General features: G+C 32.3%; 3 protein-coding genes across 4 annotated transcripts; 2 read left to right on the plus strand and 1 right to left on the minus strand.

Moving 5' to 3' along the window:
* The first annotated feature begins 6,830 nt into the window (after positions 1–6,830).
* Positions 6,831–17,060, plus strand: LOC101220984 (protein GIGANTEA). 2 transcript variants are annotated; one of them, XR_004217521.1, is made up of 16 exons: positions 6,831–7,040; positions 7,399–7,828; positions 8,694–8,765; positions 8,920–8,974; positions 9,087–9,229; positions 9,310–9,581; positions 9,953–10,008; positions 10,193–10,433; positions 10,525–10,675; positions 11,718–11,927; positions 12,051–13,592; positions 14,535–14,603; positions 14,910–15,128; positions 15,597–15,689; positions 15,854–16,218; positions 16,617–17,060. XR_004217521.1 is itself a non-coding variant. In XM_031887558.1 (16 exons), the coding sequence occupies exons 3-16, from the start codon at positions 7,739–7,741 to the stop codon at positions 16,151–16,153; spliced, it is 3,513 nt and encodes a 1,170-aa protein (XP_031743418.1). In that variant the 5' UTR covers positions 6,831–7,040; positions 7,399–7,503; positions 7,583–7,738; the 3' UTR covers positions 16,154–16,558. The 2 variants fall into 2 exon arrangements, 1 of the variants encoding a protein (XP_031743418.1); XM_031887558.1 differs by lacking the exon at positions 16,617–17,060 and having other exon boundaries at positions 7,399–7,503; positions 7,583–7,828; positions 15,854–16,558.
* Positions 17,061–17,794: 734 nt separating this feature from the next.
* LOC101221450 (40S ribosomal protein S18) lies at positions 17,795–19,635 on the plus strand. The gene is made up of 4 exons (XM_004140909.3): positions 17,795–17,955; positions 18,096–18,256; positions 18,610–18,798; positions 19,314–19,635. The coding sequence occupies exons 1-4, from the start codon at positions 17,953–17,955 to the stop codon at positions 19,417–19,419; spliced, it is 459 nt and encodes a 152-aa protein (XP_004140957.2). The 5' UTR covers positions 17,795–17,952; the 3' UTR covers positions 19,420–19,635.
* Positions 19,636–21,859: 2,224 nt separating this feature from the next.
* On the minus strand, positions 21,860–26,501 carry LOC101221215 (UDP-rhamnose/UDP-galactose transporter 6). The gene is made up of 6 exons (XM_004140908.3): positions 26,211–26,501; positions 25,577–25,833; positions 23,458–23,642; positions 23,172–23,372; positions 22,799–22,960; positions 21,860–22,422 (listed from the first exon to the last, which is right to left on the minus strand). Exons 2-6 carry the CDS (start codon positions 25,704–25,706, stop codon positions 22,093–22,095), a joined length of 1,008 nt encoding a protein of 335 aa, XP_004140956.1. The 5' UTR covers positions 25,707–25,833; positions 26,211–26,501; the 3' UTR covers positions 21,860–22,092.
* Between the last annotated feature and the right edge of the window lie 1,438 nt (positions 26,502–27,939).

A 27,939-nucleotide genomic window follows, 5' to 3' on the forward strand; every position in this document is an offset into this window, starting at 1 on the left:
AATTAACTTGGGCTATAGTAACTCACTCATTCCCTTAAACACCCTCTTAAAAAGCCGTTCAAGATAAGCAAAGTGGATGTTAACATTTTTAGGTCGTAGATGATGGAACATCAGTTGCCAAATCTGAATATAAATTATGGTCAGGGGACGTTACACCCTATATTGAATTCTTACACCATTGTGATTACTTATTCTCTATTTTATAATTTTCTTTATTGACTTACGCATCAAACCATTTATTCTTTGTTTTGTAAGTCTCTTTTTTTTCAGAGTACAAATTCAACTGTTGTTGTTATACGAGGGATATGTGTGTGCATGTTTTCTTTTTCTTCTTTTTTCTTTTTTTTTTTTTTGCCAAAATTTGACATCAACAACTTTTATTGTGATTTTTTAAAAATTTTATAAAAGGGAAGATACTAAGACAATATACTGTATGCTTTATTTTATATCAAATCTGAAGGAGCGACACAATTGTTATCATTTGATATTTTTAACTTTTTAGAAATAGTTTTATTTGAAGAGACGTTAAAAATGGTCATCCTAACATATGTTTGTCCAAAGTTGGAAAAGAAAAACACACAAAATTAAAACCTACTTTTTAATTGAACTTTAATTTCATGTGATATTTATTTCAATTAAATGTTGAATATGAAAGGACTAAGTACAAGATAAACACTAATTATATAAGCTTTTTATTTCAAGGTAATTTCCTATTCCGAGCTAGAGTAAATTGAGTATAACATATCATGATTTAACATAATGATTACAAATATATTTGTATGGTCACATTATTTTGCTTCTTTAGTATAATTCTAAACATAAATATAAAACACAACAACATGCTAATTAGATTGATTGATATATTTTAATTTTAAACGAACAATCTAATCTATTGTCATAAAATTTTGTCTAGTCTTTCTATTTAAACTGTTTGAACCATTTAAATCAAATGTAAGAGATGAATGAACCATTTAAATCAAATGTAAGAAATAATATTTCATTAATTGCGTCCTTTAGCCCTCATGTTATTGAATAGACAAACAGATAAAATGGTAAACTTCAACATTTTTCAATTATAATATATGTGTTTATTATATAGTTTTATGGAGAAAGACAAAGAAAGTGGAAGTTACAATCAAAATCAATCATGTCCAATATATATATATAGATAGATAGCTATTATTGATTAAATAAAAAGAATTGAGAAGGTTGTTCGGTGGCCGACTAGCCGACCAACGACCACTTGATTACATCGGCAAACCAATCATATTGTTAATTTTGTATCCTACTTTTGAGTCAATCCATTTATACAACAAAAATTTCTTTTAAATTCTCACTTGTTAAAGAGTTTAAACTTTCAACCATCGTTTTTAAAAACAAGTTATTTTGAAGAAAAAAAATAGAGTTTTTGGAATTTATTCAAAACTATTTTTAGGTGTATTTTAAATAAGTTTTTTTTTAAAAAAAGAGTTTATTAAAAATAATTAAAATCAATCCAAACGAATCCTTAAATCACAAACGAGCACCTTCGATTCTTCGATTACACTGTGTTATTTAATTATCAAATTCAAAGTAAACTTCATATTACATAGGTATGATTTTAATGCTAATATTATTTGATAATTTGGTAGTATGAATTTCATTTTACTACATAGAGTGAGATGTGCATGTTTGGCAACTCAATATAATTTTAGAAATAGACAAAGTTTAGATATCTATCCATGAGTTTTAGTAATACATGTGCATTTGGTTCAATTTTTTTTTATCTTAAATAATAGACTATGAACAATAAGTTTAAAATTATCTCGTCTATACTATAAATCAGAATGAACAAATTTGAATTAATGATTTAGTTTATATTTTAAATATAATATAAATTAAAGCAGTGATCCACTTAAAATAAATATGAATTAAATTAACTTTATTATTTATCTTGAATTAAATTAGTAATATACACCAAAGCTCTAGTGAATTAAAATAATTAGAAAAATAAGTTAAAACAGAAAAAATTGCAACTTTAATCTTTTATCATTGGTTTAGAAAATTAAAATTTAGTCCATCTAATTTATTTTTTAAAAAATCAAATTTTGATGTAACAGATATAGATTGAAGGCTCTCTTTCTAAGACTAAATATCAAATTCATAAATAGCATGACAAATACATAAATAGTTGAAAATGAGGATTTTATTCAACTATAATCGACAAAATCCTAATTATTTCCTATAAAAAACTAAACCCTAATTATTAACCACTTGACTCTAAGTGCTAAATTATCACCGATCACAAAATTTACCAATCTAGCTTTCTAAAAAAATATCGAAAATAAATTAAAAATTCTTTCAAAATTTAGAAGATTTAAAATTTATGGATTTTAGATTTGTATAATTAATTGGTAAAATCGACATGACTCTGGTGCTAAATCGTCAAAGTCGATTGCTCTCCAATGTTAACACAACTCTCAAATGGCAACTTGATTATACATTAGTTGGAGAACGAATTGAAACGGGTAAAAATTGCTAGAAAAGAGAATCTATATATATATATATATATATTTTTTTTTTTTTTGAAATCGGAGAGTTGTTTTGAATTTTAAAATAACAACAAAAATTAGTTAGGTAAATAATTAAGCCAAGTTAGTTAAGGAAAATTGGAAATTTAGCCTTTGAGGTTTACATAATCACTTATTTTACTGTTAAAAGAAAAAAAAATAGAACCCAGAAACTAAGGGGAAAAAAAGAGAGTTTAGAATGAACGAATGAGAAAGGAACAAATAAGGATGGTGGGGTCCCAGTTGGCAGCATAGGTTAGGTTGAGAACATGCATGTTGGTGTTATGACATATGCATACATTACATTACATACATAGTACACATGAGGGGGGGCCATTCCATTAGTACAGAATGTGGGACCCAGGTGGATCCAGCCGTCAGTAATGAAAATCGAGATCTGAGATAAATTCCTCGCATCGCAAAGGGCCACGTCAGAAGGGGAAGTGCAAGGCCAAAGTTGAAAGATCTACATATATCCTAAGCTGCCCTCCAATTGGCTCTTTCTCTGTGGGACCCCACCAATACCAAAAATATCTTCGAGATACTTTGTGCAAGTGGCCAGGACGCTAGATATTTTGTGGCTCTCACCGTAAATATTGTTGCCCATGAATCTGCCACGTGTCATGCGTACTGCGGAGTATCCTCTACGCGTTCCCCGCCGCCCACTGCTCCGTCCCTTTCATCTCCCTCTCCCTCTCCCTCTCCCCCAAAATAATAACAGTAATAATATAAACCTAAAACTTTTGAAACCCAATGCCCTTATTCATCAGCATTTTATAATATGATATATATATATATAATTCTAAACCTATGATACTCAAATTCTTATTTAATTTAAATCTGTGCAACTATTATTATTCACCTTTGTCCCTCAATCTTAGTAATACTTTTGTTGATTCCATTGCACACTGTTCGAAGTCTGACCTACAACATTGCTTATAGTGGTCAACTTTTTCTCTGTGTTCCTTTGTATAAGCTTGTTGTGGTTCATTAATAATTCCAGGTATTGAGTCTTTTTTTTAAAGTGTTATTTACATTTCTAAATAATTATTTACATCAAAACTATTACAAATTTAGTCCTTCTATACTCCTTCAACTTTGTTGTTTACATAATTGAAGAGATACTTTTTTTTTTTTGACAATATGATATTTTGAGATAACTAAAAGAAGTAAAATAGTTATATATATAATATACACACATACATGTATATTATAGAAACTATGTATTATTTTGTACTATGGGAATTAGGTATATATTGTTAACCAATTACGTACTGTTAATCTATGTTCTACTTTGTTATGAAAATAGGCATGTTTTTTAATGATACAAATAGAGGAAAGATGTTTAAAACACAAACTTCTTGATCTTTAGTACATACAAATGAGTTACGTTGACACAAAAATATGAGTTTATTAGATGGAGAGCTATTATTGGAATCTGTGGACATTTAGATCCTATATTTTCATTAACTCAAAAGCTCTATACCTATTAAATAACAAAATCAACTTTTTTTTCTCTTTATTTCTTTTCAATGTTCTTTTAGCACGGCATTTGGAAACAAAATAAAATTAAAGATATATACATCATTATCAGTCATATTTCAATGAAACTAATTAGCTTAAATATTCAAGTAGTTGTTTTTCTTAAGTTGATGCATAAGTTTGGGTTGTTTGACGAGTATATGATTGCCAAATATAAAAGCATATGAGGTATTTCGAAATTGTTCTAATTAATGAATGACAAGTTTTTATACTTCATATGCATAATATATATATATATATATACACGATGATAAAAATAACTCGTCACATAGTATTTTAAAACTAATAATAATTGTAACATTTAATAAATTGTTTTTATTTAAAAAAAAAACATTCTCAAACTTTAAATAGAATTGAGGGAGAAATATAAAGATTAAAGCTAGTCGTTTTCTAAAACAATGTTTGAAGTTTCATATATAGAAATTGTTTCTTATAGTGACGTATAACCTAACTTTTATTTACCCACATTTTAATTTTCAAAATTTAACTTGATTTTTGAAAACGTGATTAAGAAATTGACGTTTTGTTTTGATAAACTAAAAATAAGAAATAAAATTAGTAACCAACAAAATGAAGCATTATAAATTTTCAAAATATTTTGTTTTTTTTTTATAATATATATATATGTGTGTGTGTATATAATACATATGCATGCACAAATTCATAAACTAAAATATATAGTCGTTATAAAGGTAAAAAGAAGTGGAGAAGCTTTATTTATTATCTCATGACATGCATTGAAACTTGAGTGCTTCCACTTTGGGGAGTGCAATGACCATCTTTCTCCACAAAAATGCATCTATTCCCCCACTAAACTACAATATTCAAATGTATTTTTTAAAAATTTATTATTATAAAGTTAAGTCAACTCTCTAAGCACTTTTGAAGATCATATAATATAACATATATGATGAACAAGTAGTGGTCATATGGTCAAATATATAATATGTTTTATACATGTTTAGTAGTTGAATTGGCATTTCGATTCATGTTGGGGACAAAATAAAGGAAATTTTCAATTTTATTTTATTCCTTTGCATCATCAATTTTTAATTTCATGTATTAAATTAAATATCATCAACTAGTTAGGTATTGCAATCTATCGTGAATTGTTATTTTACCTACTAATCTAAAATATATGTAAGATTCCTATTCATTTAAAATAAATGTAAATTTTTTAGGGTAGATTTCAAGAGTAATATCAAGTTTTGCACAAAGGGTAGTTCAATTGATTCGATAGCAAATCATTTAATAACATTTTAAAGAATAGTTTTGGTAGTTGGTATGTTATAAAATTTCATAATTAGGCTCGAACATTTAAATTTCGTCTAATTATAAAAATTATTTTTAAAAGTTTGATCAAAAGTACTCCAAACAGCTTTTAATCATTCAGAACTATTATTAACTATACGAAACTTATATTTAAAAGTGCAAAATTAAAGATTGAATTAATTTTAAGTGATTAATGGTATGTTTAAAATATTTGTTCATTAATATGTTATTTATGCATTTTGACAACACTTTGAAATTGATATACTTTTTTTAAAAAAAAGTTTATATAAAAGGTATATATGTATACTTGAGGACCATCGATAACCATCTCTGACCTCATCTCGTCTGATGATCTCATACTACCATCTACCACGATTGCCATCAAGCAACCTAGCTCCAATCCCAACATTTTTCACCTACCTTCAGCATTCGCGCTACTGATCAACTTCCAACCTTTGTTGTCTACATTCAATCACATCTCCGACGAACATTATTAGCCAACTCCAGTCACTATCGCAACTAATAAATTATTTAATAGTATTTTGAAATTAATAAAAAAAAAATTAGCATATAACGAATCAATCAAACTTTTGTACAAAAAAAGTTTTTGAAAAAAAAAATTGTCAAACATGTGTGTTTTTATTTTAAAAAATTTATTTATATGTCTTATCAAGAGGTTGTTTAAATGAAAATTAATTTTTGAAAAACAACTTTACCTAAGTTATTTTAAATATACACTAAATGTAATTTTTTAAAAAAATGGTTTTAAACATGCATGTTTAAGAATGATAAACCATTTGAAAATCACAAATTAACAAAATGATTTTTTAATTTTAAAATCACTCCAAAATACAAATTAAATATAAATACAGCTTACCTTGTTAAATTAAATTGAAACATCTCTTATCCATATGAGAGCTTAACATGCTTTGTTTCTTTTCTAACAAGATAAAATCGTTATAATAAAAAAATTCGAACCTTTTTTATCTCACTCATCAACTAAAAACAACAAACCCCTTCGTTATTTTTTCTCGTTTATCATTCAAGTAATTACAACCATAGTCAACATCACACATGAAGTACTTTTTTTAGTAGAATTATTGAGAATTTAAAGAGTTGATAAATTTTTGATAAAAACAAAGTCATATCAATTTCAGTTGAGTCACGCTTTCTAGTAGAGGAGTTTTACATTATTTATTTATTATTAAAAAAATATTTTTAATAAAAAGTTGAAGATGAGAAGATTTAAATTTGAAAATACATGTGTCGTACAAATTTGTTTATTTAAAAAAGAAAGATAGAAACAAGAAAAGCCACGTGGATAAAGATGTGATGCATAGATGGATGGGCATGCATAGTTGATGGACATGACGCGGCACTACGCCTAGTCCCCAAGGCGAGAGGAAAATATCAGTGCCACGTAAGCAGCCAACTTAAGCCTAGAGCCTTGCTAAAGATCTGTCATATCTTCCCTTCTCTCTCTCTCTTCTCTCCAGCTTTCTCTCTCTTTCTCTCTCTCTCTCTCCTTCTAAAACCAAAACTCAACCGCTGAAAAAACATCTCTAAAAATTAAACAAATATATAAAATTCACAATCTCACTTGTTACAGTGATTTGTTTGATTCCTCGCCCGCCGGAGTTGCTTTTTCTGGAGCTCCTTTCACTGAAAAACTTCCAGGTTTTTGTAATTTTTCTTATTTTTATTTTTGGTATTTTTTTTTCTTTTGTGTTTTTGATGTTAATTTGGTTGAGTTTTATATGATGTATCTTTCTTAGTTTCTGATTCTTAATTTCTGATCCATTTTGAGATTTCTGTACCTTTATTTTCGTTGAAATAGAGCTCACCTCCTTCTTTAATGAAGTTTTTATGAGATTATTTGGCTGTATTCACTAATTTGTGTGTTTTGGCTTCTTTTCTTTTGTAATTTCTGTCTTATTTCGGTTCATGTAGACAATTTTTTGGGTTATTTGTTTCATATTTTCAGTATTGTTTCATTTCTTGATTCCCCCCTGATTTTATGGCTTTCTCTGAACAGAAATCAGGTTTCTGGGCGTTTTTTTGTAGAAGACGTTGGCAGCTTTGGAACAGATTCGAAGGGGAGGAAAATTGGAAGTATCGAGCTGGCCATATCATCATACCTGTAAATTTTCTTTGACGGAGCTCCCCAGTTTCCTTGATTTTCAGTTTGTTTTTTGTTTCAATTTTTCTAAACGAAACAGGCTGCCGATTTGGGATGTTAAGTTACGATATTTTGATTCTTGACTGGTTGAGAGGCGCTGGATGTTAAAAGGCTTGAGGTTCATCTTTTGGATCATTAGTGAGAGGCTGGCGAAAACTGTGAACTACTCCCAGTAGTAGAGTATTTCTTGTTCTATATGATGGCTAGTTCATCTGAAAGGTGGATAGATCGTCTCCAGTTTTCGTCTTTGTTTTGGACTCCACCTCGAGATGAGCAACAAAGAAAAGTGAGCCAAGTTTCTATTCCTCCATCTAATTTTTTAGAATTCATTTTTCGAAAATTATATTTGCCTTGTGGTTGGTTTTACTTTTGTCTAGACTGTTTTAACGTGGGAAAATGGTTGGTTCTTGAAACTTGCCCATTTTGAGCTATTAACAAGGATGGAATATAAATTATCGCTATATGCTGTGTTCATATAATTTACAATTTGTTTTACAGAAGCTTCTCTCTCTTTAGTATGTGTATCCATGTAGAATACAAAAATAAATGGTTATGAAACGACTGTCATTTTTCTCCATCATCTGTTGTGGGGTTGGCATTTTGCACAGTTTCTTTGGGCTCGTTGGTTGATTTCTTCTCTACTTTATTGGGTGTGGAATAAAGGTTGTTAGGGGATGGGGGAGGAGGATCTCGTTAATCCACCCTATTGTAATAAGGGCATAATCTTGTAGCATGCTAGTTTCTTTGCCATTTTATGAATATTTGGCTTGAGTGTAATAATATAGGATCTTCCTACTTCTCTGTAGTCGTTTGTCACTGGGCCTTTTTTTAAATGGGATATTGGTTTGATTTTATTGGATTGGAGTTTCTTTATGTAGTTGGGCTTGTTTATGCTCTTGTTATCTTTTCACTTTTCTCTAATGAGAGTTTGGGTTCTTATAAAAAAAAGAACATAAGATATCATTTTTTCCTTCACATTTGTGTACTTTTTCAATGAAAAATAAACTTTACCAAATCTACGTTGTTTTTAATGTGGTAAACTTTTGTCAAATGCTTTAATATGTGAGACTCAACTTTCCCTTTTAATCAAATTATATTTACTTTCATGATAACTGTAACTAACATGTGTCCTCTTACACCTTGGCATTTAGGCTGAAATCACTACATATGTAGAATGCTTGGGTCAGTTCACATCGGAACAATTCCCCGAGGATATTGCGGAGGTTTTTCCCATACCCATTTTCTCCTCATATTTTCTGTTATACAGAAACATACTCAATAAGCATACGGACACGGATGAGAAATTTGAAATTTTGTGGAGACTTGGGAGATTTAGTGTTTATTAGTGTAGCTTATTGATGTGTACTCTTGCTGCAGTTAATACGTAGTCATTATCCATGGAAGGAAAAGCGTCTTATTGATGATGTCTTGGGTAAGGGCTAATCTATCTTGTCCTTATTAGTTTAAAGATTATTTTGTTGCCATTAAATGTTCTATGAATGAGTACTAAACAACTGTCTTTGTCCGTTGAAAACAATGTCCAGCAACTTTTGTTCTTCATCATCCGGAGCACGGGCATGCTGTTATTCTTCCAATTATTTCTTGTATTATTGATGGTACTATGGTTTATTGCAAGGACGGTTCTCCCTTTTCTTCTTTCATATCCTTATTCTGCCCGGACACAGAGGTGAGCTTAAGTGAGATATTCCTACTTTATCTCCTCTTTTGAGCTTGGGTTCGTTGCCTCACATATATTGTTTTCTCCAGCATGATTATTCTGAACAGTGGGCTCTGGCATGTGGTGAGATTTTGAGAATTTTGACTCATTATAATCGTCCAATATATAAGACAGAACAACAGAGTGTGGAAGGAGAAAGAAGTGGTTGTGACAATCATACGACAACCAGTGACTCAAATAATGTGCCACCCGGCCAGATGCCTTTGAATCAGGATAGGAAGCCCTTAAGGCCTCTATCTCCATGGATTACTGACATCTTGCTTGCGGCACCTCTAGGCATCAGAAGCGACTACTTTCGTTGGTGAGTGGTTGTGCTACATGTTTTACTATTTACATCAGAAAAAGTAGTAGGACTCGGGAAGTTAGCAGTAAACAATCACGAAAATCAAGTTTTGAATCCATGTACTTGGATGATATATAATATAGGGTCACATTTTATTTTTTTCAGATGCATATCTATCTAGAAGTATTTAATAGTGGCAATGGTGAGGTAGAGGTTAAGCCTTGGACTTGGTTCTGAACTTATTTGTAGTTCCAAAGAGTTTAAATCCATCTAGATGGAAAGAAATGCTGGTTTAACTGTTGAAGTCAATTAATGCTCTAAACCCAATCTTATTGGTCTTTCTGTTAGATTTTTTTCACCTGATCTTACAATGGTTTTGCATCCAACAGGTGTAGTGGCGTCATGGGAAAATATGCAGTTAGAGAACTAAAGCCACCTACCACTGGTTTGCTCATTACCATTTTAATCAGCAGAATGAATTTTCTTTATTGTTGTTAAGTTTTTTTTCCCCCTCCCTCCCTCCATTAATGCATGATATAAAATTTAAAATTATTGTTTAAAACGTTGGTACTTGGTTAGTATTCCATATTGAGATAAGGAATTTACAATGCCATTTTTTCCCCTCTTAGCTACATCTCGTGGGTCTGGAAAACATCCGCAACTTGTACCGTCAACTCCAAGATGGGCTGTTGCTAATGGTGCTGGTGTTATATTAAGTGTATGTGATGAAGAAGTCGCTCGATATGAGACTGCCACGTTGACAGCAGCAGCTGTTCCTGCACTTCTACTTCCTCCACCAACTACAGCTTTAGACGAGCATCTAGTTGCTGGGCTACCTGCTTTGGAGCCTTATGCACGGTTATTTCACAGGTCAAATTCTAATTTGGAAGAAAGAAACAAATGAAGTTATTGGATCTTTTCAACTTAGCCTCAACGGCATACTCACGTATTCTTTACTTAGGTATTATGCTATTGCTACTCCAAGTGCTACTCAAAGACTTCTTCTTGGGCTTTTAGAAGCACCTCCTTCATGGGCTCCTGATGCACTTGATGCAGCTGTTCAGCTTGTGGAACTCCTTCGGGCTGCTGAAGACTATGCATCTGGAATAAGAGTAAGTTAGTTTTAGTGGTTTTGCTGTTTTTCTTGACATAATTTCTTTTTCCTTTTCACTTTCTTGAAATTATTCACTTCTGTTGGACATTTAGGAGGAAGAGTAAAAAAGGGCAAAAAATTATATCAACAAAGTAAAATAGCGCAATTCTCGAAAAAAATCTGCTAGGCCAAGAATATTATGTTATGCTCGCCGATTAGGATTAAAAAAATTTATCATCAATATTTTTAATCTCAGTCGTGATAAAAATAAATTGTGAGTGGACATTATAACGAGAATATGCACGATCTTTGATCACTCCCTCACAAAGACTTTATTGGGATGCTTACCAGTGGGTAGCCTTTTATTACTTAAGCCAACTAGTCCTTATTTCCACATAAAAGCAAGCCACCCAACTGATGGAGGGAAATGGAAATTGGGAATAAATTTAAGATTTGTTGGTTGATTCTCCAATGCACGCATAGTTTATGTATCATTTGATATCTTTTTATTGCAGATGAACAAAATCATGTCATTCTCTTTTCTGAATATCTGTTTCATGATGTTGGATGGGGAAAAACAGATTTTCTAAGAACTTTGTGAACTAAATACAAAATTATGGTCTTATTCTTTAATTGGCTGACTTCTTGAGAGTCTTAAGATTAGACCAATGTAATTAAGCACACAATAAACCAATTTTATTAAAAAAAATATAGTACCCATCCATAACTTCATTGAACCCTACTGCAGGGTTTGTTCCACTCAAGAAAGATTTAAATGTTGAAGTGGTATAGATATGGTTCGTCTCGCATGCTTGCATGGTTGGTTAGCAGGTATACATAGTTATTGAATTACCGGAATTATCTCCAGTAAATGGAAAAAATAATTATAGTTATTTGCTGATTGTAATTTATTGGTTAATGGATTTCCTATGTCTATATCTTCTTTTCTTTTTATTTTTCTCTAGATGAAATATGATACAATAACAATATTTAGCTACATCCTTATGTCCCTGTTTCATATGTTTCTCTCACATTGGTTAATGGGTTTTTCCTTACTGCAGCTTCCTAGGAACTGGATGCATTTGCACTTTTTACGTGCCATAGGAACTGCAATGTCAATGCGAGTAGGTATTGCTGCTGATGCTGCAGCAGCGCTACTTTTCCGGATACTTTCCCAACCTGCATTGCTTTTTCCTCCTTTGAGGCAAGTTGAGGGAGCCGAAATTCAACATGAACCATTGGGTGATTATATATCGTCCTACCAGAGACAGGTACGTAGTGATCAACCCTGGAGAGCGGACTGCACTTACACAAAGTTATAACTTAGGATGTTGTGAATCTTATTGTATTACAATTATAGTTTCTAACATTCAAACTATATTGGCTTATGCCAGATTGAAGTTCCAGCAGCAGAAGCAACAATTGAAGCAACTGCTCAAGGGATTGCATCCATGCTTTGTGCCCATGGCCTGGAAGTTGAATGGAGAATCTGTACCATTTGGGAAGCTGCTTATGGCTTGATTCCATTAAGTTCTTCTGCAGTTGATCTTCCAGAAATTGTTGTCGCAACGCCGCTACAACCTCCCTTACTATCGTGGAATTTGTACATACCACTTCTTAAGGTCCTTGAATATCTTCCCCATGGCAGTCCATCTGAAGCATGTCTAATGAAGATATTTGTTGCTACAGTAGAAGCGATTCTTCAAAGAGCATTTCCATCTGAGTCTTCAACAGAGCGTACAAGGAAACTCAAGTATCTTTCTGGAATCGGTTATGTCTCTAAGAACATTTCTGTATCAGAGCTCCGGATGATGGTTCACTCTCTTTTCTTAGAATCGTGTGCTTCAGAAGAGCTTGCTTCACGTTTACTTTTTATTGTGTTAAGTGTTTGTGTTAGTCATGAAGCTCAGTCAAACGGACGAAAGAAAAGAAGAAGTGGTAGCAGTAATTTTCAGGATGAAAAAATCGAGCCCAGTCAAGATATATCCAGAGAAAGTAGAGAAACAAAAGGCTGGGGGAATAAACAAGGGCCTGTATCAGCTTTTGACTCTTATGTTCTTGCTGCTGTTTGTGCTCTTGCTTGTGAACTGCAGCTGTTTCCATTGATGTCACGGGGAAGGAAGCGTTTGAGTTTTAAAAGTTCGCAAGATATTGCTAAGTTAATCAAAATAAATGGATCTTCTTTGGAACTTCAGAGTAGCATCGACTCAGCAATTCGTCGTACTCATAGAATTTTATCGATTCTGGAGGCTCTCTTTTCTCTGAAGCCTTCTTCTCTTGGAACGTCTTGGAGTTATAGTTCAAATGAAATAGTTGCTGCAGCTATGGTTGCTGCTCATGTTTCAGAACTATTTCGACGGTCGAGAGCTTGCATGCATGCTCTCTCTGTTTTGATGCGATGCAAGTGGGATGAAGAAATTTATACTCGGGCTTTGTCATTGTACAACCTTATTGATATTCACAGCAAAGCTGTTGCATCTATTGTCAATAGGGCTGAGCCATTAGGAGTGCACATAGTGTCTGCACCAATTTCTGAATACTCTCGGGTGTCTTCAGCAGGCCGAAAACTAACACAACACGAGGACCATGTCTACTTTGAGAACGGACAGCAATCTATCCCTAAATGTGAAGAGTCGTGTCATGTTAGGGCGAAACTTTCATTTGAAAGAGCTTCAGATTCAACTGTTGACTTGGAAAATACGTTGGGCAAACGAATAGCAAGTTTCCAGTTAGATGCTTCTGAGCTAGCGAATTTTCTCACAATTGATAGGCATATAGGATTCAATGGATGTGCACAAATTCTTTTAAGATCAGTGCTGGCAGAGAAGCAAGAGTTATGTTTCTCTGTTGTTTCACTTTTATGGCACAAGTTAATTGCAACGCCCGAAATTCAACCCAGCGCAGAGGGAACATCCGCCCAACAGGGATGGAGACAGGTAATCTAACTGTTGGCTTATTTCTGCCCATTGTATGTTTGGTTTAGGTACTGAGGGATCATAAACCAGATGAACTCTTCTTCAAGTTCTACCACTGTAGGCAATCAACAACTCTCGTCATATTTGGGACATCAAAACATTAAATTAATTTTTTTTCTTAGACGGTGGCTTATGCCCATTGAACTAGGATTTTTTAAAAGTATTTTGAAATGGTTAATATCACTCTTGTTTTGTTCAAAATCACTTTGAATTGTGTCCTAATTATTCAAAATCAATTTAATGCTTGATTTTATACCTTTAAATATTACAATTAATTCTGAATTATTAAAAGCATATTTTGACGTCATTTTGAATATCACTTTCGTTTTGTTCAAAATCACTTTGAATTGTGTCCTAATTATTCAAAACCAATTTAATGCTTGATTTTATACCTTTAAATATTACAATTAATGCTGAATTATTGAAAGCATATTTCGAAGTCATTTTGAATTTGGCAAAAATGATTTTAACCATTTCAAAATCACATAAAGTCCAATCATGCTTTTATTTATTGAAGTTGTGATTAAAAAAGATAAAAGCTTCAGTGCACATTAAATGATATTTATAATGTACAGCCAACTAGTTATTTTGATATTGTGTGAGGAGATTCACGTTGCATGATATAAATTACTTTTTTCTGCATGTTTTTGGGTTAATGAGTGATTTAAGATGATATCAGAGCAGGTGGTTCAAGGAGCTCTTGTGTTTAAGCCTCTGCAATGTTATTTCTTTCCCATTTAATATTGATTTGTACTGGTTGAGTCTTCTTTATATTTCAGGCCCACAAGTGAGTGGGAGTATTAAATGATACAATATTAAATTTCACTTCACTCATAAGTTAATCTTTTTGGTCAATTAATGATTTGAGAAATTCTTATTAGCAAATATGCTTCAAATTTATAGGTAGTTGATGCACTCTGCAATGTTGTATCTGCATCCCCAGCAAAAGCAGCTGCAGCTGTTGTACTCCAGGTCTATTCTCTAGTCAACTCGTTCATTGCTTAAATTTATTCATATATCATTTTGATTTAAAGTATCATGATTCCGATCCTTGGTAAATTAATATGCTAATGCTGCCATCAATTTATCGAGACTGTATAACAAAGAAGAATGCCTTTTATCGTGTTGCCAAGATTTGTTGCTTAAGGAAAATTTTCTTAAAAAATTAAAATATTTTCATGAAAATGGTGCTTGAATTAGTAGCTCAAGTTCCTGGGTTTACCTCTGTTCAATGCTTCATGTATTTTAGTTACTTCTATTGCTTTCTGGGATTGTCAGGCTGATAGAGAATTCCAGCCGTGGATTGCTAAAGATGATAACCAAGGGCAAAAGATGTGGAGAATCAATCAGCGGATCATCAAATTGATTGTTGAACTCATGAGAAATCATGATAAACCGGAATCGCTAGTAACATTAGCAAGCGCATCCGACCTTCTTTTGCGTGCTACAGATGGAATGCTGGTGGATGGAGAAGCTTGCACTTTGCCCCAGCTGGAGGTGATATAGAATTTCGACCTTCAAGTTTAACGATTTAAGACATGTTTGGTAGTGATACTAGACATGTTTGGTAGTGATTTTGAAGTATTTAAAATCCTTTTTATCATGTTCAAAATCATTCCAAAATATGTTTTCAGTTATTAAAAACAATTTAATGTTTGACTTTTACACTTTCAGGTGTAATTTCTATACAATCAAAATTGATTTTGAATGATTGTTCTGAAATCATTTTAAAACATGGCAAACATAATTTAAACACTTTCAAAATCACTCTGTAATATACATGTACACAGAGTATTAAGAGGAGAAGTTTGGGTATAAAACAAAACAATCTATCTTCTAAGAGAAGAAAAATTATGGAGATGGGAAGGAGGAATAATTGAACACTGAAAGATAAGATGCATTGTAGTTGTATTACTATGTACTTAGTCGCTTTTTTGTAATTAAATTTCTCGTTTTGACGGACAGCTCCTTGAAGCAACAGCTCGAGCAGTTCGACCAGTGCTGGAGTGGGGAGAATCTGGGTTGTCCATCGCGGATGGTCTTGCCAACCTTTTGAAGGTAACATTTTTCCATGTTTCAAGTACTCGGTCAAATAAATTTCAACTCGGGGAAACTTGACATCATAGTTAGACTTGCCAAATTGATCATGCCTATAAAATCAGAAATCATAACCTCAATTGTCAATGAACTGCACATTGATAGAAATGACTTTGTCCATACAGTGTCGTCTACCAGCTACGGTTCGGTGTCTTTCTCATCCAAGTGCACATGTCCGTGCTTTGAGTACATCAGTTCTTCGTGATATTTTGCAAACTGGTTCATATGTCCATAGATCTACACCAAATAACATAAATGGTGTTCACAGTCCATCTTTTCAGTACTTCAACAGGGAAGCCATTAACTGGAAAGTTGACCTTGAAAAGTGCTTAACATGGGAAGCTCATAGTCGACTTGTAACCGGAATGCCCATTGAGGTTCTTCATGTTGCTGCCAAGGAATTAGGCTGCTCTATTTCTTTGTGATATTAACTAGGGCATTGGCAGCAATTTTACTCTGACGATAGGCGAGAGGCTTGCATAGAGAAATAGTAAGTATTGATTGATTCGAAACAAGCAGTTTCCTATTAGCTACTACTAAGCTTTCTCATTCTGTTTGAGAAATAAAACCTCATAATAGTTCCTTATTCTGGCGAGAGGTTCGTACTTTTTCATATGATGAGATGATCATGTACAGTAACATTATGACAGGGCAACCAAGTTTCTCACCTATCCTTGTTATGTAGCTGTATCTGTTTTGTATGTTATAAAAACCTCGTGTTATTTCAGTGATTGGTCTACCACATGTAATTTGGATCTTCTTAGTTCTTACATCAAATGAATTAGAAGTAGCTTGAACTTGGCAGGTTCTGTCATCTTTCTCCAGGAAAATGCATACTTCTCTCCATTTTATTTTTCCTAATTGTTCTCTACCCGGTCGGTTTTGCAGCTATCTCAAATAAGGGTTTTTAGGTTCGTATATTATGTTCATCCGGTGTCGTTTGATAGTTTTGTCAGAGCAGCAAATGGTTTTGAAGCAGACATGGTTGTGCTCGGTTAAATCAATGAGACCATCTATAGGAAAGCCGACCTCGGCTGCCACGTTACCCGACATTCAGTGCCCCTTTCTTTTTTTGAATCGGGACGAACACTTTTGAGGTAATCATCAGTTAGGAGCAGGCAAGTTTAGTCCGAGTTACCAACTGGGGACACTTTTGTAACAAAGAGATGAGATCAGTAAGTAATAGTAATCGCACAGGTTTTTGCTAATGAGGTCAAGACTCATGTTTGTACTATTTGTCTATATCTACTTGTGGCACTAAAAAGTTCTTAACCAAACTATAATATATTTTAGTGTATATATTGTGATATTAGTATTATTTTTGAAGTATCAGAATATGGTATTCTGGTTTTAGGAAAACTTCATTTTTTTCCTTTTTAAATGTACGTTAATCACCAAAGTGAAGATATATGTCTAACAGTGAGGATATATGTTTTAAGTAATGTCAATAGAAAAAAAGAAAAAGGAAAAAAGAAACAGGAAAACAATAGAGAAATGCCGATGGAAAAATATCACACAAACAATTTTCATACAAAAAGTTCAAATAAAATTTAGGTTTTTGAAAACAAAATGTTAGATCAATACAAACCACCTTAGAACTCGTTATATTTTGTGGAGGTGACAAAGGTTTTGTTTGTAACAAAACTAACTTTCAAATTTGATTTATTTTGCATTGTATAATATTTAATAATATTTTTTTAAAAAAAGTAAAATTGTTATGATACAATCTACTTCTACCTATAAATTAAAACACGAACTTCGAGTTAAGGTTAGGAATTCAATTTGTAACAATTACTCGGAAAAAAAATGAATTGGTAGAAAGCAAAAATAAAGATAAATGGAATCAATTTGTAACAATTCCGACCTTAGAGGTTAAATGGAATCTCTATATGAACAGCAATTTTGTATAATATTTATAAAATAAGAAATAGTTATTGGCAATATCGATTTAAAATCACTTACGATTCAAATTGTTAAGTAAATGGGCCAAAACGAAAAAACAGGCCCACAAATGGGCCGATTTAAAAAGTTTATAGAATGGGCATTTAAGAAAATATACAAAGGGCAAAGTAGTCTTTTCAGAACAACAATCAGCCCTAGAAGAAGAAAGCCCTAATATAAAACCCTAATTTTGAGGTTTGTTCAGTTGGTAAGTCGTCGTTGCAGCCTCTTAGCCAAGGAGAAGAAGCATCAGTACGAAGCCGCTCAACCTCTTCTCTCAACAATGGTAAACCCTAACGCTCTATTTCATCTTCACCATTATTCTTCTATTTCTTCTTCTATTTCTTCTTCTTCTTCTTCTTTCTCGGATCAATCTCTTTCTCTACCCAAAGTGTTCTTATGGTTTTATTTTGATTCTCGATTCAGTCGTTGGTAGCGAACGAAGATTTCCAGCACATTTTGCGTGTGCTTAACACAAATGTTGATGGGAAACAGAAGATCATGTTCGCTCTTACTTCCATCAAAGGTATCGGAAGGCGTTTCGCCAACATTGTCTGCAAAAAAGCCGATGTCGACATGAACAAGAGGTATTTTTTCTTCTTCTTGTTTTTTAGTTAATTATTGTGTGCATGTTTGTTAATTGATTGTTATAAGAACAGTCCCATGAGTACTTTCTTGTTTATAACGTTGCATATGTATGATATTCTGTTCCTGTAGCGTCCAGATCCAATGTTATGATTAATTTAGTTGGTAGTTGGATAGAATTTTAAGGTTTCTAATTTAGATTGGAGTATAAAGGGAGAAACAAATATGTTTCTAAATGCAAATACGCTCGGAGAAGGATTTTAAATTCTGGAAACGATATTGTATCTCTATTTGTTCTTGTTTTAATTGGCTTGTATTTCTATTTGTGTTTGAAAATGTTCGCCTTGTACTTTAGAGCTGGTGAATTAACTGCTGCCGAGCTGGACAATCTCATGGTGGTCGTTGCGAACCCCCGACAGTTCAAAATTCCTGATTGGTTTTTGAACAGACAGAAGGATTACAAGGATGGAAAGTATTCACAGGTTGTGTCTAATGCTCTTGACATGAAGCTGAGAGATGACTTGGAGCGTTTGAAGAAGATCAGGTGATTCATATTTGCAATTATTTGTTTTTGCTTTCGTTGAGCATGAAATGCTAGATTTCTATAAACTCTTGATATACTATAACTTTATTGCCATTTGACTTCATTAGTTGAACATGTTAAGAAATAGTGTATCGGTAATATGCTATTAGGAAATAGGAACTGATTAGTTGTCTGACTTGGTGAATCTTATGAAGTTTCAAGTACTTGGGTTTTTGAGAGTGTATAGATTGATTCTCTCTGGTGCTATATCCTATTCAACAGGTTGCCAAATTTCTCGATTTGTCAGTGGATAACTTACCAATTCAGTTTGAAGTAGTGATTTCTCTTTTGTATAATCTTTTCTGTTCTTTTCCCATGTCAGTTTGCTCTTCTTTTGATCTGTATTCAAGAAATACTCAGGGATTGCGTTTTCTCCATCCCTGTTGTGATTTGATTGTCCCACTCAAACTAAACTTTTTGAGTCACTAGAACTAATATATCCTTATTACATAAATTCTGAAATGAATATTTTGCAGGAACCACCGTGGTCTGAGGCATTACTGGGGTCTCCGTGTCCGTGGTCAGCACACTAAGACTACCGGTCGCCGAGGGAAGACTGTTGGTGTCTCTAAGAAGCGTTAAACAATGTGTGTTTTTATTTTGGTGGGCAAGCAAATTTTCTGTTGGATGCAATATTTTAGATTAATGGAATTAGTTGTTTTGAGATTGGGTTTACAACTTTTTTGGATTTGGGTGTTGGGGTTTCTTTAAGCCTCTCTCCCAGGTGTTATATTTCATATCCATCATTCATTTTTGCTCCTTATAATAGAGATTGAAATCCCAAGTTGAGTTTCTTTATTTCTCTCCGTTATCTGCTTTGCATTGTGTTTTGGTGTTTACTGTTGATTAATCTTGATTTATGTAGCTATTTTATTGTTATTTGATTTTAATAACCATTTGATTGTTATTTACTTTGAAAATAAATAGACCATTTCTTAAGAAATTATTTTTGAAATTTGGTATTTGGTAGAGAATTCAACCTGTTATTGAAAACAAGGAAATGAAAGAGAACAGGTTATTAATCTCAATCCTAAAAACATAACTGATACTGTTCTTGTGAATGTGAAATCAGTTATGACGATAGTTATTAAAAAGAGATTATAATTGATTGATACTGAGTTATTTTCATGCAGTTTGTTAGGGTAATGGTGTGGGTTAATTATGGTTAAGGTTACATGATGTTACCTCCATTAGTTCCAGATTCTTATATGCATTTCTTTTATTTGCTTGACTTTCTCAGTCACTAACATCTTAACGTAACTCAAATACAAACATGAGTTTCAACAATGAGAAAAACAGGATGCAACGCCTCATAAATTCTCTATCCATTCTATGCTTTTTAGGGCATTTAACATAATTCAAAAGAATAAATCATTAGTTCATCCAATTGGACTTTACACGTACAAGATAAGGAAACATGGATAAAGACACAATAAAAGAGTAACACAAAAATTGTCCCAAAACTCCCAATTTCTGCTTAAGGTTTTACTTTAGGTTCAATTCATCACTTTTCAAGCATTTGCATTTCCACTCAAGTGCTCGGTTTCAAATAAGGCTGGTCGAGGAACCCTAATCTTCAAAGGAAAAGGAACTTGGCTTTTTTGTAATGATAACGACTTGTGGCATTTTAAATACGGAAGTTGCAATTGATTGAGTATAAGGCATAGTGTGATCATATTGAATTTTTGCCTTGGAGGGGCCATAAGTCAAATTGGAACAAAAATCTAGATATTTTCGACAAACGCAATTATAATTAATCATAAAAAAATCATAATTACACCTAAAAAGATGATAGAATCACCTAAAATAAATATGCAATAACTCGATGGACTAAATTAAGATTAACCGAGAATCTATTTTCTACGTCAACTAACATAATTTTAAGGCTTAAACTCGTGTGAATAGAAGATCTAAGAGAATCACGAAACATCCAATTGATATTGCCTTTTTGCTGAATATCATTTCAAGAAGCATCAAAAGACCTCCTAGCTGCAAACAATTTCCTCCAAGATACTAATAGATTGTAACCAAAGGTGAGATTGAAAAAATCACAAATATTTTCTTTTAAGAGTTGTGGACAAAAGACTATGAAGGGTTCTCAAGAACTTGCCAGCCAGCTATGCATGAAGCTTCGTTAACTAAAGGTAAGAAAATCTTCATACTTTCTCTTGCTCTTTTGTTTTTATAATCTGAAAAGGTATCTCCTCATTTAAACTTGTTTAGTAATACATAACTATTTTATTTAGCCAATGTTATACTAATAATTGCACCATGGTTTAAATTAATTCACTAAATTAAAATTAAAAAAACAATCAAAAGCTTAAACTTTAATTTATTTTTCCTTATTATAGTTATTATTTTATTTTTAAAAACCAGTATTTGTTAGATGAAGCCAAGAAATAATTAATCAAATCTAATTTGCATATAGGTAATGTTCATTCGACTTTGGATCTTACCCAATTTTTATCTGTCCTTAAAAATGTTCATTCTAGCCCCAAACTTCTATAAAGAATTTATTTTAGTCCCACCATTATTAGAATTTCGTTAACTCTTTAACGTAAATCTAAATGGACTCAAATTCTCAACCAAGGCAAAATAGTAAAAGACCAAAATATGAAATGAAAAATAACTTTCTAATTTTTCAATAAAAAATTGTTTGGCGACCTCTTTCAAAAAAATCAGAATGGTAGATTTTTTAACACAACTTATTTAGTAATCAAGTCATAGAAACCTATACAAGTCACCAAACCATTTTGTTAGTTACTAAGATGCAAATAGTAGAAATTAAAAAAAAAAAAAACACTTTTTAGAAATGTTCCACAGTTAAAATGAAAGCTTTTCCAAAATTTAGAAACCAAAATGAATAATTAAAGTTGATGGATCCAAATAGGATTTTAATATAAAAGATGATGGGAGTTGGGAAAGAGAGCGCCCCCGAAAGCTTCAACTAAAAGAAGAAAATTAGTAGGCTGTGATTTTGATAATAATTTATAAAAATAAAAAAAAGAAGAAGAAGAAGAAGAAGAAAAAAGAAAGAATTGAAAATTCCAATAACACTTTCTTCCCTATCCTGAATTACACAAAATGGCTGTGAGGAGGAGAAAAAAAAAAAGAATAATAATGAAAATTAGGGAGAAATGGGGGAGATGAATAAATATGAGAAATATGATGAGATCGTCAATTTCTAAACTCAGCAAATTAAATTAAATTTTTTTTTTTTTCTTTTTGGAAGGCAATGATGAACCAAACTCTGCTTTAGACCTTCCCATCATGTTCAGCAGAATCTGTTAAACCACCATGTTTTTGTTGTCTAGCGGTTGGTAGCGTGTGGCTCCGACGTTCTTTTCCACCGGGTTTCGACGAGGCATTACCGTACCAAATCATCCCGATGACAGCTATGATCATACCCAAAACCACCTGCATGTTAAGCCCTTCCTTTCCAAAGAAGAAGAATCCCATGATCAAAACAAGGATTGTTTTCATGTGCCCAAGAACTTGGAATGAAACAGCTGTGAATCTGCCTATGCAGATAAATTGGCTGAGATTGGTTCCCACAGCGATGGAGCATGACAGAATTATGAAAATCTGTGAAATCACCCAAATGGGGAATAGAATATGCTGAGTAAAACCAAGTTCATCAACAATAAAATATAAAGTATACGTTTGGGAATGATTTTTAAATAAAATCATCAAAATCACTCTTTTCATTTATATAAATTACTCAAACAATTTTGATTTTAGGGTGTATTTGGTTTAACGACTCTTGAAAATAGTGTTTAAAATGATGCTTTCAAAATGCACTTTTAACGGCTTTTATTAAAAGAGTTTTTAAATAAAAGCTACTTTTTTTCTCTAGCCAATCTAAACCGGTCCTTAATCCCTCAAAATACATGTTTTATAATGATTTTGAAAATGAGAAAAGATACTCAAAATTTGAGAATATAAGTAATCAATAACTTACAGTAGAGGCCAAATTGTAGTCATATTGATCTACCCTTTTGGTCGTCAACCAGTAGTCGAGAAAGGGTCCGACCACTAGGAGGGAGCCTGCCTGTGCTGGAGCCGTGTGTCCTAACAGGTTGAAGGAACTCAACGAATACTTCCGTTGGAGGAAATGCACATACTGCACATCAAAGTTGTAACAAAGTCATTATTGTTGTACAGGAAATTTGGAACAATGTTGCCATTTTTTGTTTTTGTTTTAAGGAATGGAATGAGCCTGAGTTAAGAAAAGGATGATATTTATGCTTTATGCAACAAACGACGAAATCCATTAGCATGTTCTGGAAACAGAAGAATTAGATATAAATGTTAGAGGAATGTGAATAACTCACATATTGCTGCAGAGAAGTGCTCCACACGGCGATAATGGCCGCAACAAAGCCTCTGGTATTAACACTGACATCAGTAACAGTACATACTCCCACACCTAAGAGAACAACTGCAATGCTCAACTTCGTATCTCTGGAGTACCGAATCTTGTCCAAGACAACTTCCAACAAGCAAGAGACAGGAATCATACTTAGCTTCGCAATCTGACAACAGAAAAGAACAATACGAAATTTGAGAATAGTTAATGATAATCAAATTAAGAAAAGAGAAGAGAAGAGTTGAATTTACCTGATAAAATCCCACTGAATTCCACATCAGGCTGACATTCATTCCAACAATGGAAAAGTTGGCAAATAGTACAAATTTTAGAAGCTCTGGTAGAGGGAGATGGGATGCTTGAATATAACCAAGCCACCTTAGAATGACAGTCATCAAGGTGGTCGTCGCAAAATGCAAACCTGTTAAAGTTGTGGCTGCAAGGTATTGATGTATACATAATTAGAAACAAATGACCAACGAGCAGCCTATTCTGAATACATAAATCAAATGTAATGATCACTATTACGACCTACAATTTTCCTCCACCAGTTATCAAACTACACAATCGCACTTCAAACTTAGTGGTTCAGACCCATAGCTACTTTTTCTTGTTTCAATACCAAACTAGAGCAGTCGGATAGAGACTTTTCACCAAATTTTTATAATAATAAATTTGGTTAAATTTCAGTCCATTACTTTCAAGTTTTAGTTTTATACTTTCAGTAAAGTTACTTTAGCCTTCGTACTTTCAATCAACTTTAATTTTAGACCCTCAAGGTTAATTTTGATCAAAATTGGTTAAATAATGACATTATTTTCATACCAGAGAAGACACTACATGAATATGTTTTCACAATTTATGAACGGAGTGCTAGTAGAGACTAAATTTTGTTCGAAACAAATCAACGAAAACAAATTGTTGGAACTAATTTTAAGATTTATTGAAAATTAAGTGACTAAACTTTTAACATTAAACTAAAGGAACCAAAAGTCCTAATACCAAAAGAGATTATAATTGTTTTAAATAGAAAAAATTGTAAGAAATATTTTCAAGTCTATAAATGATCCGACAGTGTGCCAATGATAGATGATAGTAGTCTATCAATTTCTATTGCTGTCTCTTATTGGCGTACAATAAAATTTTGCTATATTTGTAAACCGTCAATAACAAAATGGCAATTTACCAATAAATTTTAAGCTTTACCTACTCCAACAATTTGCCATTGAACTTTAATACAAAAAGTGCTCAAAGCAGTAAAGCAGTTATATACATACAACATTCCCAGAATTACAAAGCAACACTGTTTTTTCTTTATTAGTTTCCCCTCCTTTTTCAAACAGGAAGCAGTTCACAACATCAACAAGATTAATAATGAGATCACTTAGGGAGTTATATGTTTCCTAACAATATCACTAAGATGTTTTATACTCGGTAAAACTCTCAGTCGTTCAATGCATCAATTAACCTCTCTTCATGATTAGTGTGCAAGCGCATTCTGCCTGATGTTTGATCCATACCACACGACATAGTTCTCTACCAATTTTCAATCACATACTTTTGGTTGAAAAAGTAAATGAGCTAAAGCTAACCTAGAAAAGATATAATATAGTGAGATGTCTTTATTTAGGTAAAATGTAAAGTTTCAGAAAACTCCAAAAACATATATCCAGTTATTTTATGCAATAAAAATCAGCTATATCTTTTAATTTTGAGCCTCCCTCCCTCATATTTTGCAACCAACCTATTTTACAGTCGAGCCACCTGGAGATCATTCTATTCATAACCTTGGTTGTTGTTCAGGAGGACATATCTAAATAATCTAATAATTTTGTAATAGGGACATTTATACACATACATATTAGTTTCTCATTTCTACCCCCTCCCACCCCCTAATCATTATTATTTATAATTATTTTATTATTTATTATGATTATAGCCATGTATATTCAGTACAAATTACAGTTACGTTTTCTATTCCATAATTAGGAAGAACTGAAGATATGAATTAGAAGTGTGCCTTAAGAAGGACAAGAAAGTGTACAAATTTAGACAAAGGATGAAACTTGAGAGTGTTATTATTTCTTAAGGAATCATATGGACAGCAGCAGAAAACAAACAGAAGTTACTAAAGATGGTAGGAACCTTCTTAAAACAGGAGATGATAAGACCAGTAATGGAAACAGAGAATACCAGATCATAGGCCAAACTTGAGAATAAGAGAATGTCACTATAATCTTAAGCAACCATATATAATTCCAGTACGTAACCCCTACTCTCTACATCTAAAAGAAATAGATATGATAAACTCAAGGAACGTATAAACAGAAAAAAATATATATATACGGAAGAGATGAAGAAAACAATTACCAAAACTGAAGCCATAGGTAGCCATGAGAGCCTTATTCACGATTATAATTCCAACAGAAGTTACAACGTTAAACATCCATGCGGCTGCATCTACAGCCGCTTTCTTGTCAGCTTTGCTAGATGGAGCCATTTTCGAACCAAAAAGGAAAAAAAAATCCTAATACGACTTCGGTAAAAACCTTTATCCCTCAGCTTCCATGAAAATTGGATCACATCTACACAAATTCCATAGTTTACACCAGAAGTAACGATATACACTGTAAATCCAAACAGCATCAAGTGAGAGAAACTAAAAAAAAAACATAAAACTCACACCGATTACACAAAAACATTAGTAACAAATTGAAACCGAATAGAACAAGTGAAGAATAGTACAACAGATCCAATAGGAAAAAACGAAAATTAAAAATTGAAAGAAAAAAAAGCGCGATCAAGGTAAAAGGAAAGATGGTATTAAACTGGAAATAGATCTAGATAGAGAAAGAAGATCCAAAATAATAAAAGAATTGAGGAAAAAGAAAGAAAGAAAGACAGATCCATGGGGGATTGAAGAAAGCGGAAAGGAATCAGAGTTGAGGAGAGCAAAAACAAATGGAAAAAAAGGAAATAGAATGGAATTAGGAAGAAGGCATACCGTCAAATGGATGGAAGCATGAAGAAAGAGAGTGAGAGAGAGAGAAGAGGGAGGTTGAATTGAAATGGAGGAGCTGAGAGTTGGGATTTCGAATGGGTATGGATTAATATTGAATGAGAGAGTTGGCGTTTTTGTGTAATTGCTGAGATTCAGAGTTTATTTATTTATTTATTTATTTTAATTTTTTAAGGAAATGAAAAATGGAAACGGGAGGGAGGGAGGCGGGCAGAAGAAGAAGAAGAAGAAGAAGGTCAGTTGGGCAATGAAGGGCTCGTGGGAAGATTTTGATGCCCACGATTTCTTAGTTGGGCTAATAGTGGGGGCCCACTTCCATCGCTCTAAACTTTATAGTGTGTTAACAACTCTTTTACTTCCTCTTTCCCTCTACTTCTCATCTTTCTTTTATTTTCCCAACCTTCTTTTTTACCTTCTGTAAAACACCTCCAAACCAATAATAATCTAAATTATTTATAAAATACAACAAATTTGTATACATCTCTATCCATATATCATAATATTTGGTAGATATTGGTCCATCAAATTTTAATTTTATCATAATTTATAAATATTTTCTTTTTAGTATACTCTAATTACATACAAAATTAAAAGTTCACAAATATGACACACATTTGTCACTAATTTGACACAGTCAACTTATAGGTTAATATTTATATAGATATAAAATACATTTGTATAACATCTAAATTAGTAGTATTAATAACAAAATAGCAATAAATTATCTTACCAAAAATTTAAATCTATACTATTTATTATATAATGGGTTAGAAGGAATCTTTTCTTTCCTTTTTAATCCTACATTATTAGTAAATATCTATTTTGTTTATTTTGTACTTTGTTGGTGGACCCAACTTCTACAATCTACAATCTACGTGTCTTTTAAATTATTAGGTTCTTCGTTGATTGAATGTGACTGTTCAAATGTAAGTATCATAGGTGAAATTTGACGTCGATGATACATGTCTGTTTAGTTAAAATTGGTACACGTCAAATCAATGCATCCATTTTTGTATAGATATGATTCATATACAAACTTGTACATGTTAAAATTGTAAAAATAATATAAATTTTGAAAAATCTACCAAAATGTATACATAAAAAACATAAACTACATATAGAATGATCTGGATTTTCACATGTTTTTTTCGTGAAAGTTTTTCCCTTATGATATTTGGCTTCGTTTTGCCTAAACGTTTGTAAGAATCACAAAACACACGTGCTTCGTTATGGAGCATCAAATTTATAGAGAGTATTATGTAATAACTTATTAACCACAACAAAAAGGTCTAAATCATCGATTCATTTATAAAAAATTTGTAAATTTAATTGATACAATTTTATAGTGCATTTTTTTTTTCTCTTTCAGTAAAGTTAAATTGATACAATTAATTGTTACAAATGTTGTTTAAAGATGAAGTGATAGGAGGTTCAATTATTGAGGATCCAACAAAAGTTTGGTGCAGTGAAAGATGATGAGCAACTAAAAACCAAACTATTAATTTGATTGATGCTTTTAATGAGTTGAAGGAAACGTTATTGTGAAAAATGAATAAAAATAAAAGTTAATGAGTAGACATCAATGTATATGATAGGCAAACAAGGTAAAATTTCACTAAATTAAAAGTCACATTGTTAAAGTTAGTACAGTTTATTAAAGTGAATTAATCACAAAATCTAATTTTATATAGACCAAAGGAAAATTCAATTTTTT

This window comes from Cucumis sativus, chromosome 6 (genome assembly GCF_000004075.3).
Source record: "Cucumis sativus cultivar 9930 chromosome 6, Cucumber_9930_V3, whole genome shotgun sequence".
Classification (NCBI taxonomy): Eukaryota; Viridiplantae; Streptophyta; class Magnoliopsida; order Cucurbitales; family Cucurbitaceae; genus Cucumis; species Cucumis sativus.

Coding starts and splice junctions, on each gene's coding strand:
- LOC101220984 (XM_031887558.1), top strand. CDS start 7,739: ATGATGGCTAGTTCATCTGAAAGGTGGATAGATCGTCTCCAGTTTTCG. Junction 8,766..8,919: donor TCCCCGAGGATATTGCGGAG/GTTTTTCCCATA, acceptor CTCTTGCTGCAG/TTAATACGTAGTCATTATCC. Junction 10,676..11,717: donor ACTATGCATCTGGAATAAGA/GTAAGTTAGTTT, acceptor TCCTTACTGCAG/CTTCCTAGGAACTGGATGCA.
- LOC101221450 (XM_004140909.3), top strand. Junction 18,257..18,609: donor GATGTCGACATGAACAAGAG/GTATTTTTTCTT, acceptor CTTGTACTTTAG/AGCTGGTGAATTAACTGCTG. Junction 18,799..19,313: donor GAGCGTTTGAAGAAGATCAG/GTGATTCATATT, acceptor AATATTTTGCAG/GAACCACCGTGGTCTGAGGC.
- LOC101221215 (XM_004140908.3), bottom strand. CDS start 25,706: ATGGCTCCATCTAGCAAAGCTGACAAGAAAGCGGCTGTAGATGCAGCC. Junction 23,643..25,576: donor TACCTATGGCTTCAGTTTTG/GTAATTGTTTTC, acceptor AATACCTTGCAG/CCACAACTTTAACAGGTTTG. Junction 22,961..23,171: donor GCACTTCTCTGCAGCAATAT/GTGAGTTATTCA, acceptor TTTGATGTGCAG/TATGTGCATTTCCTCCAACG.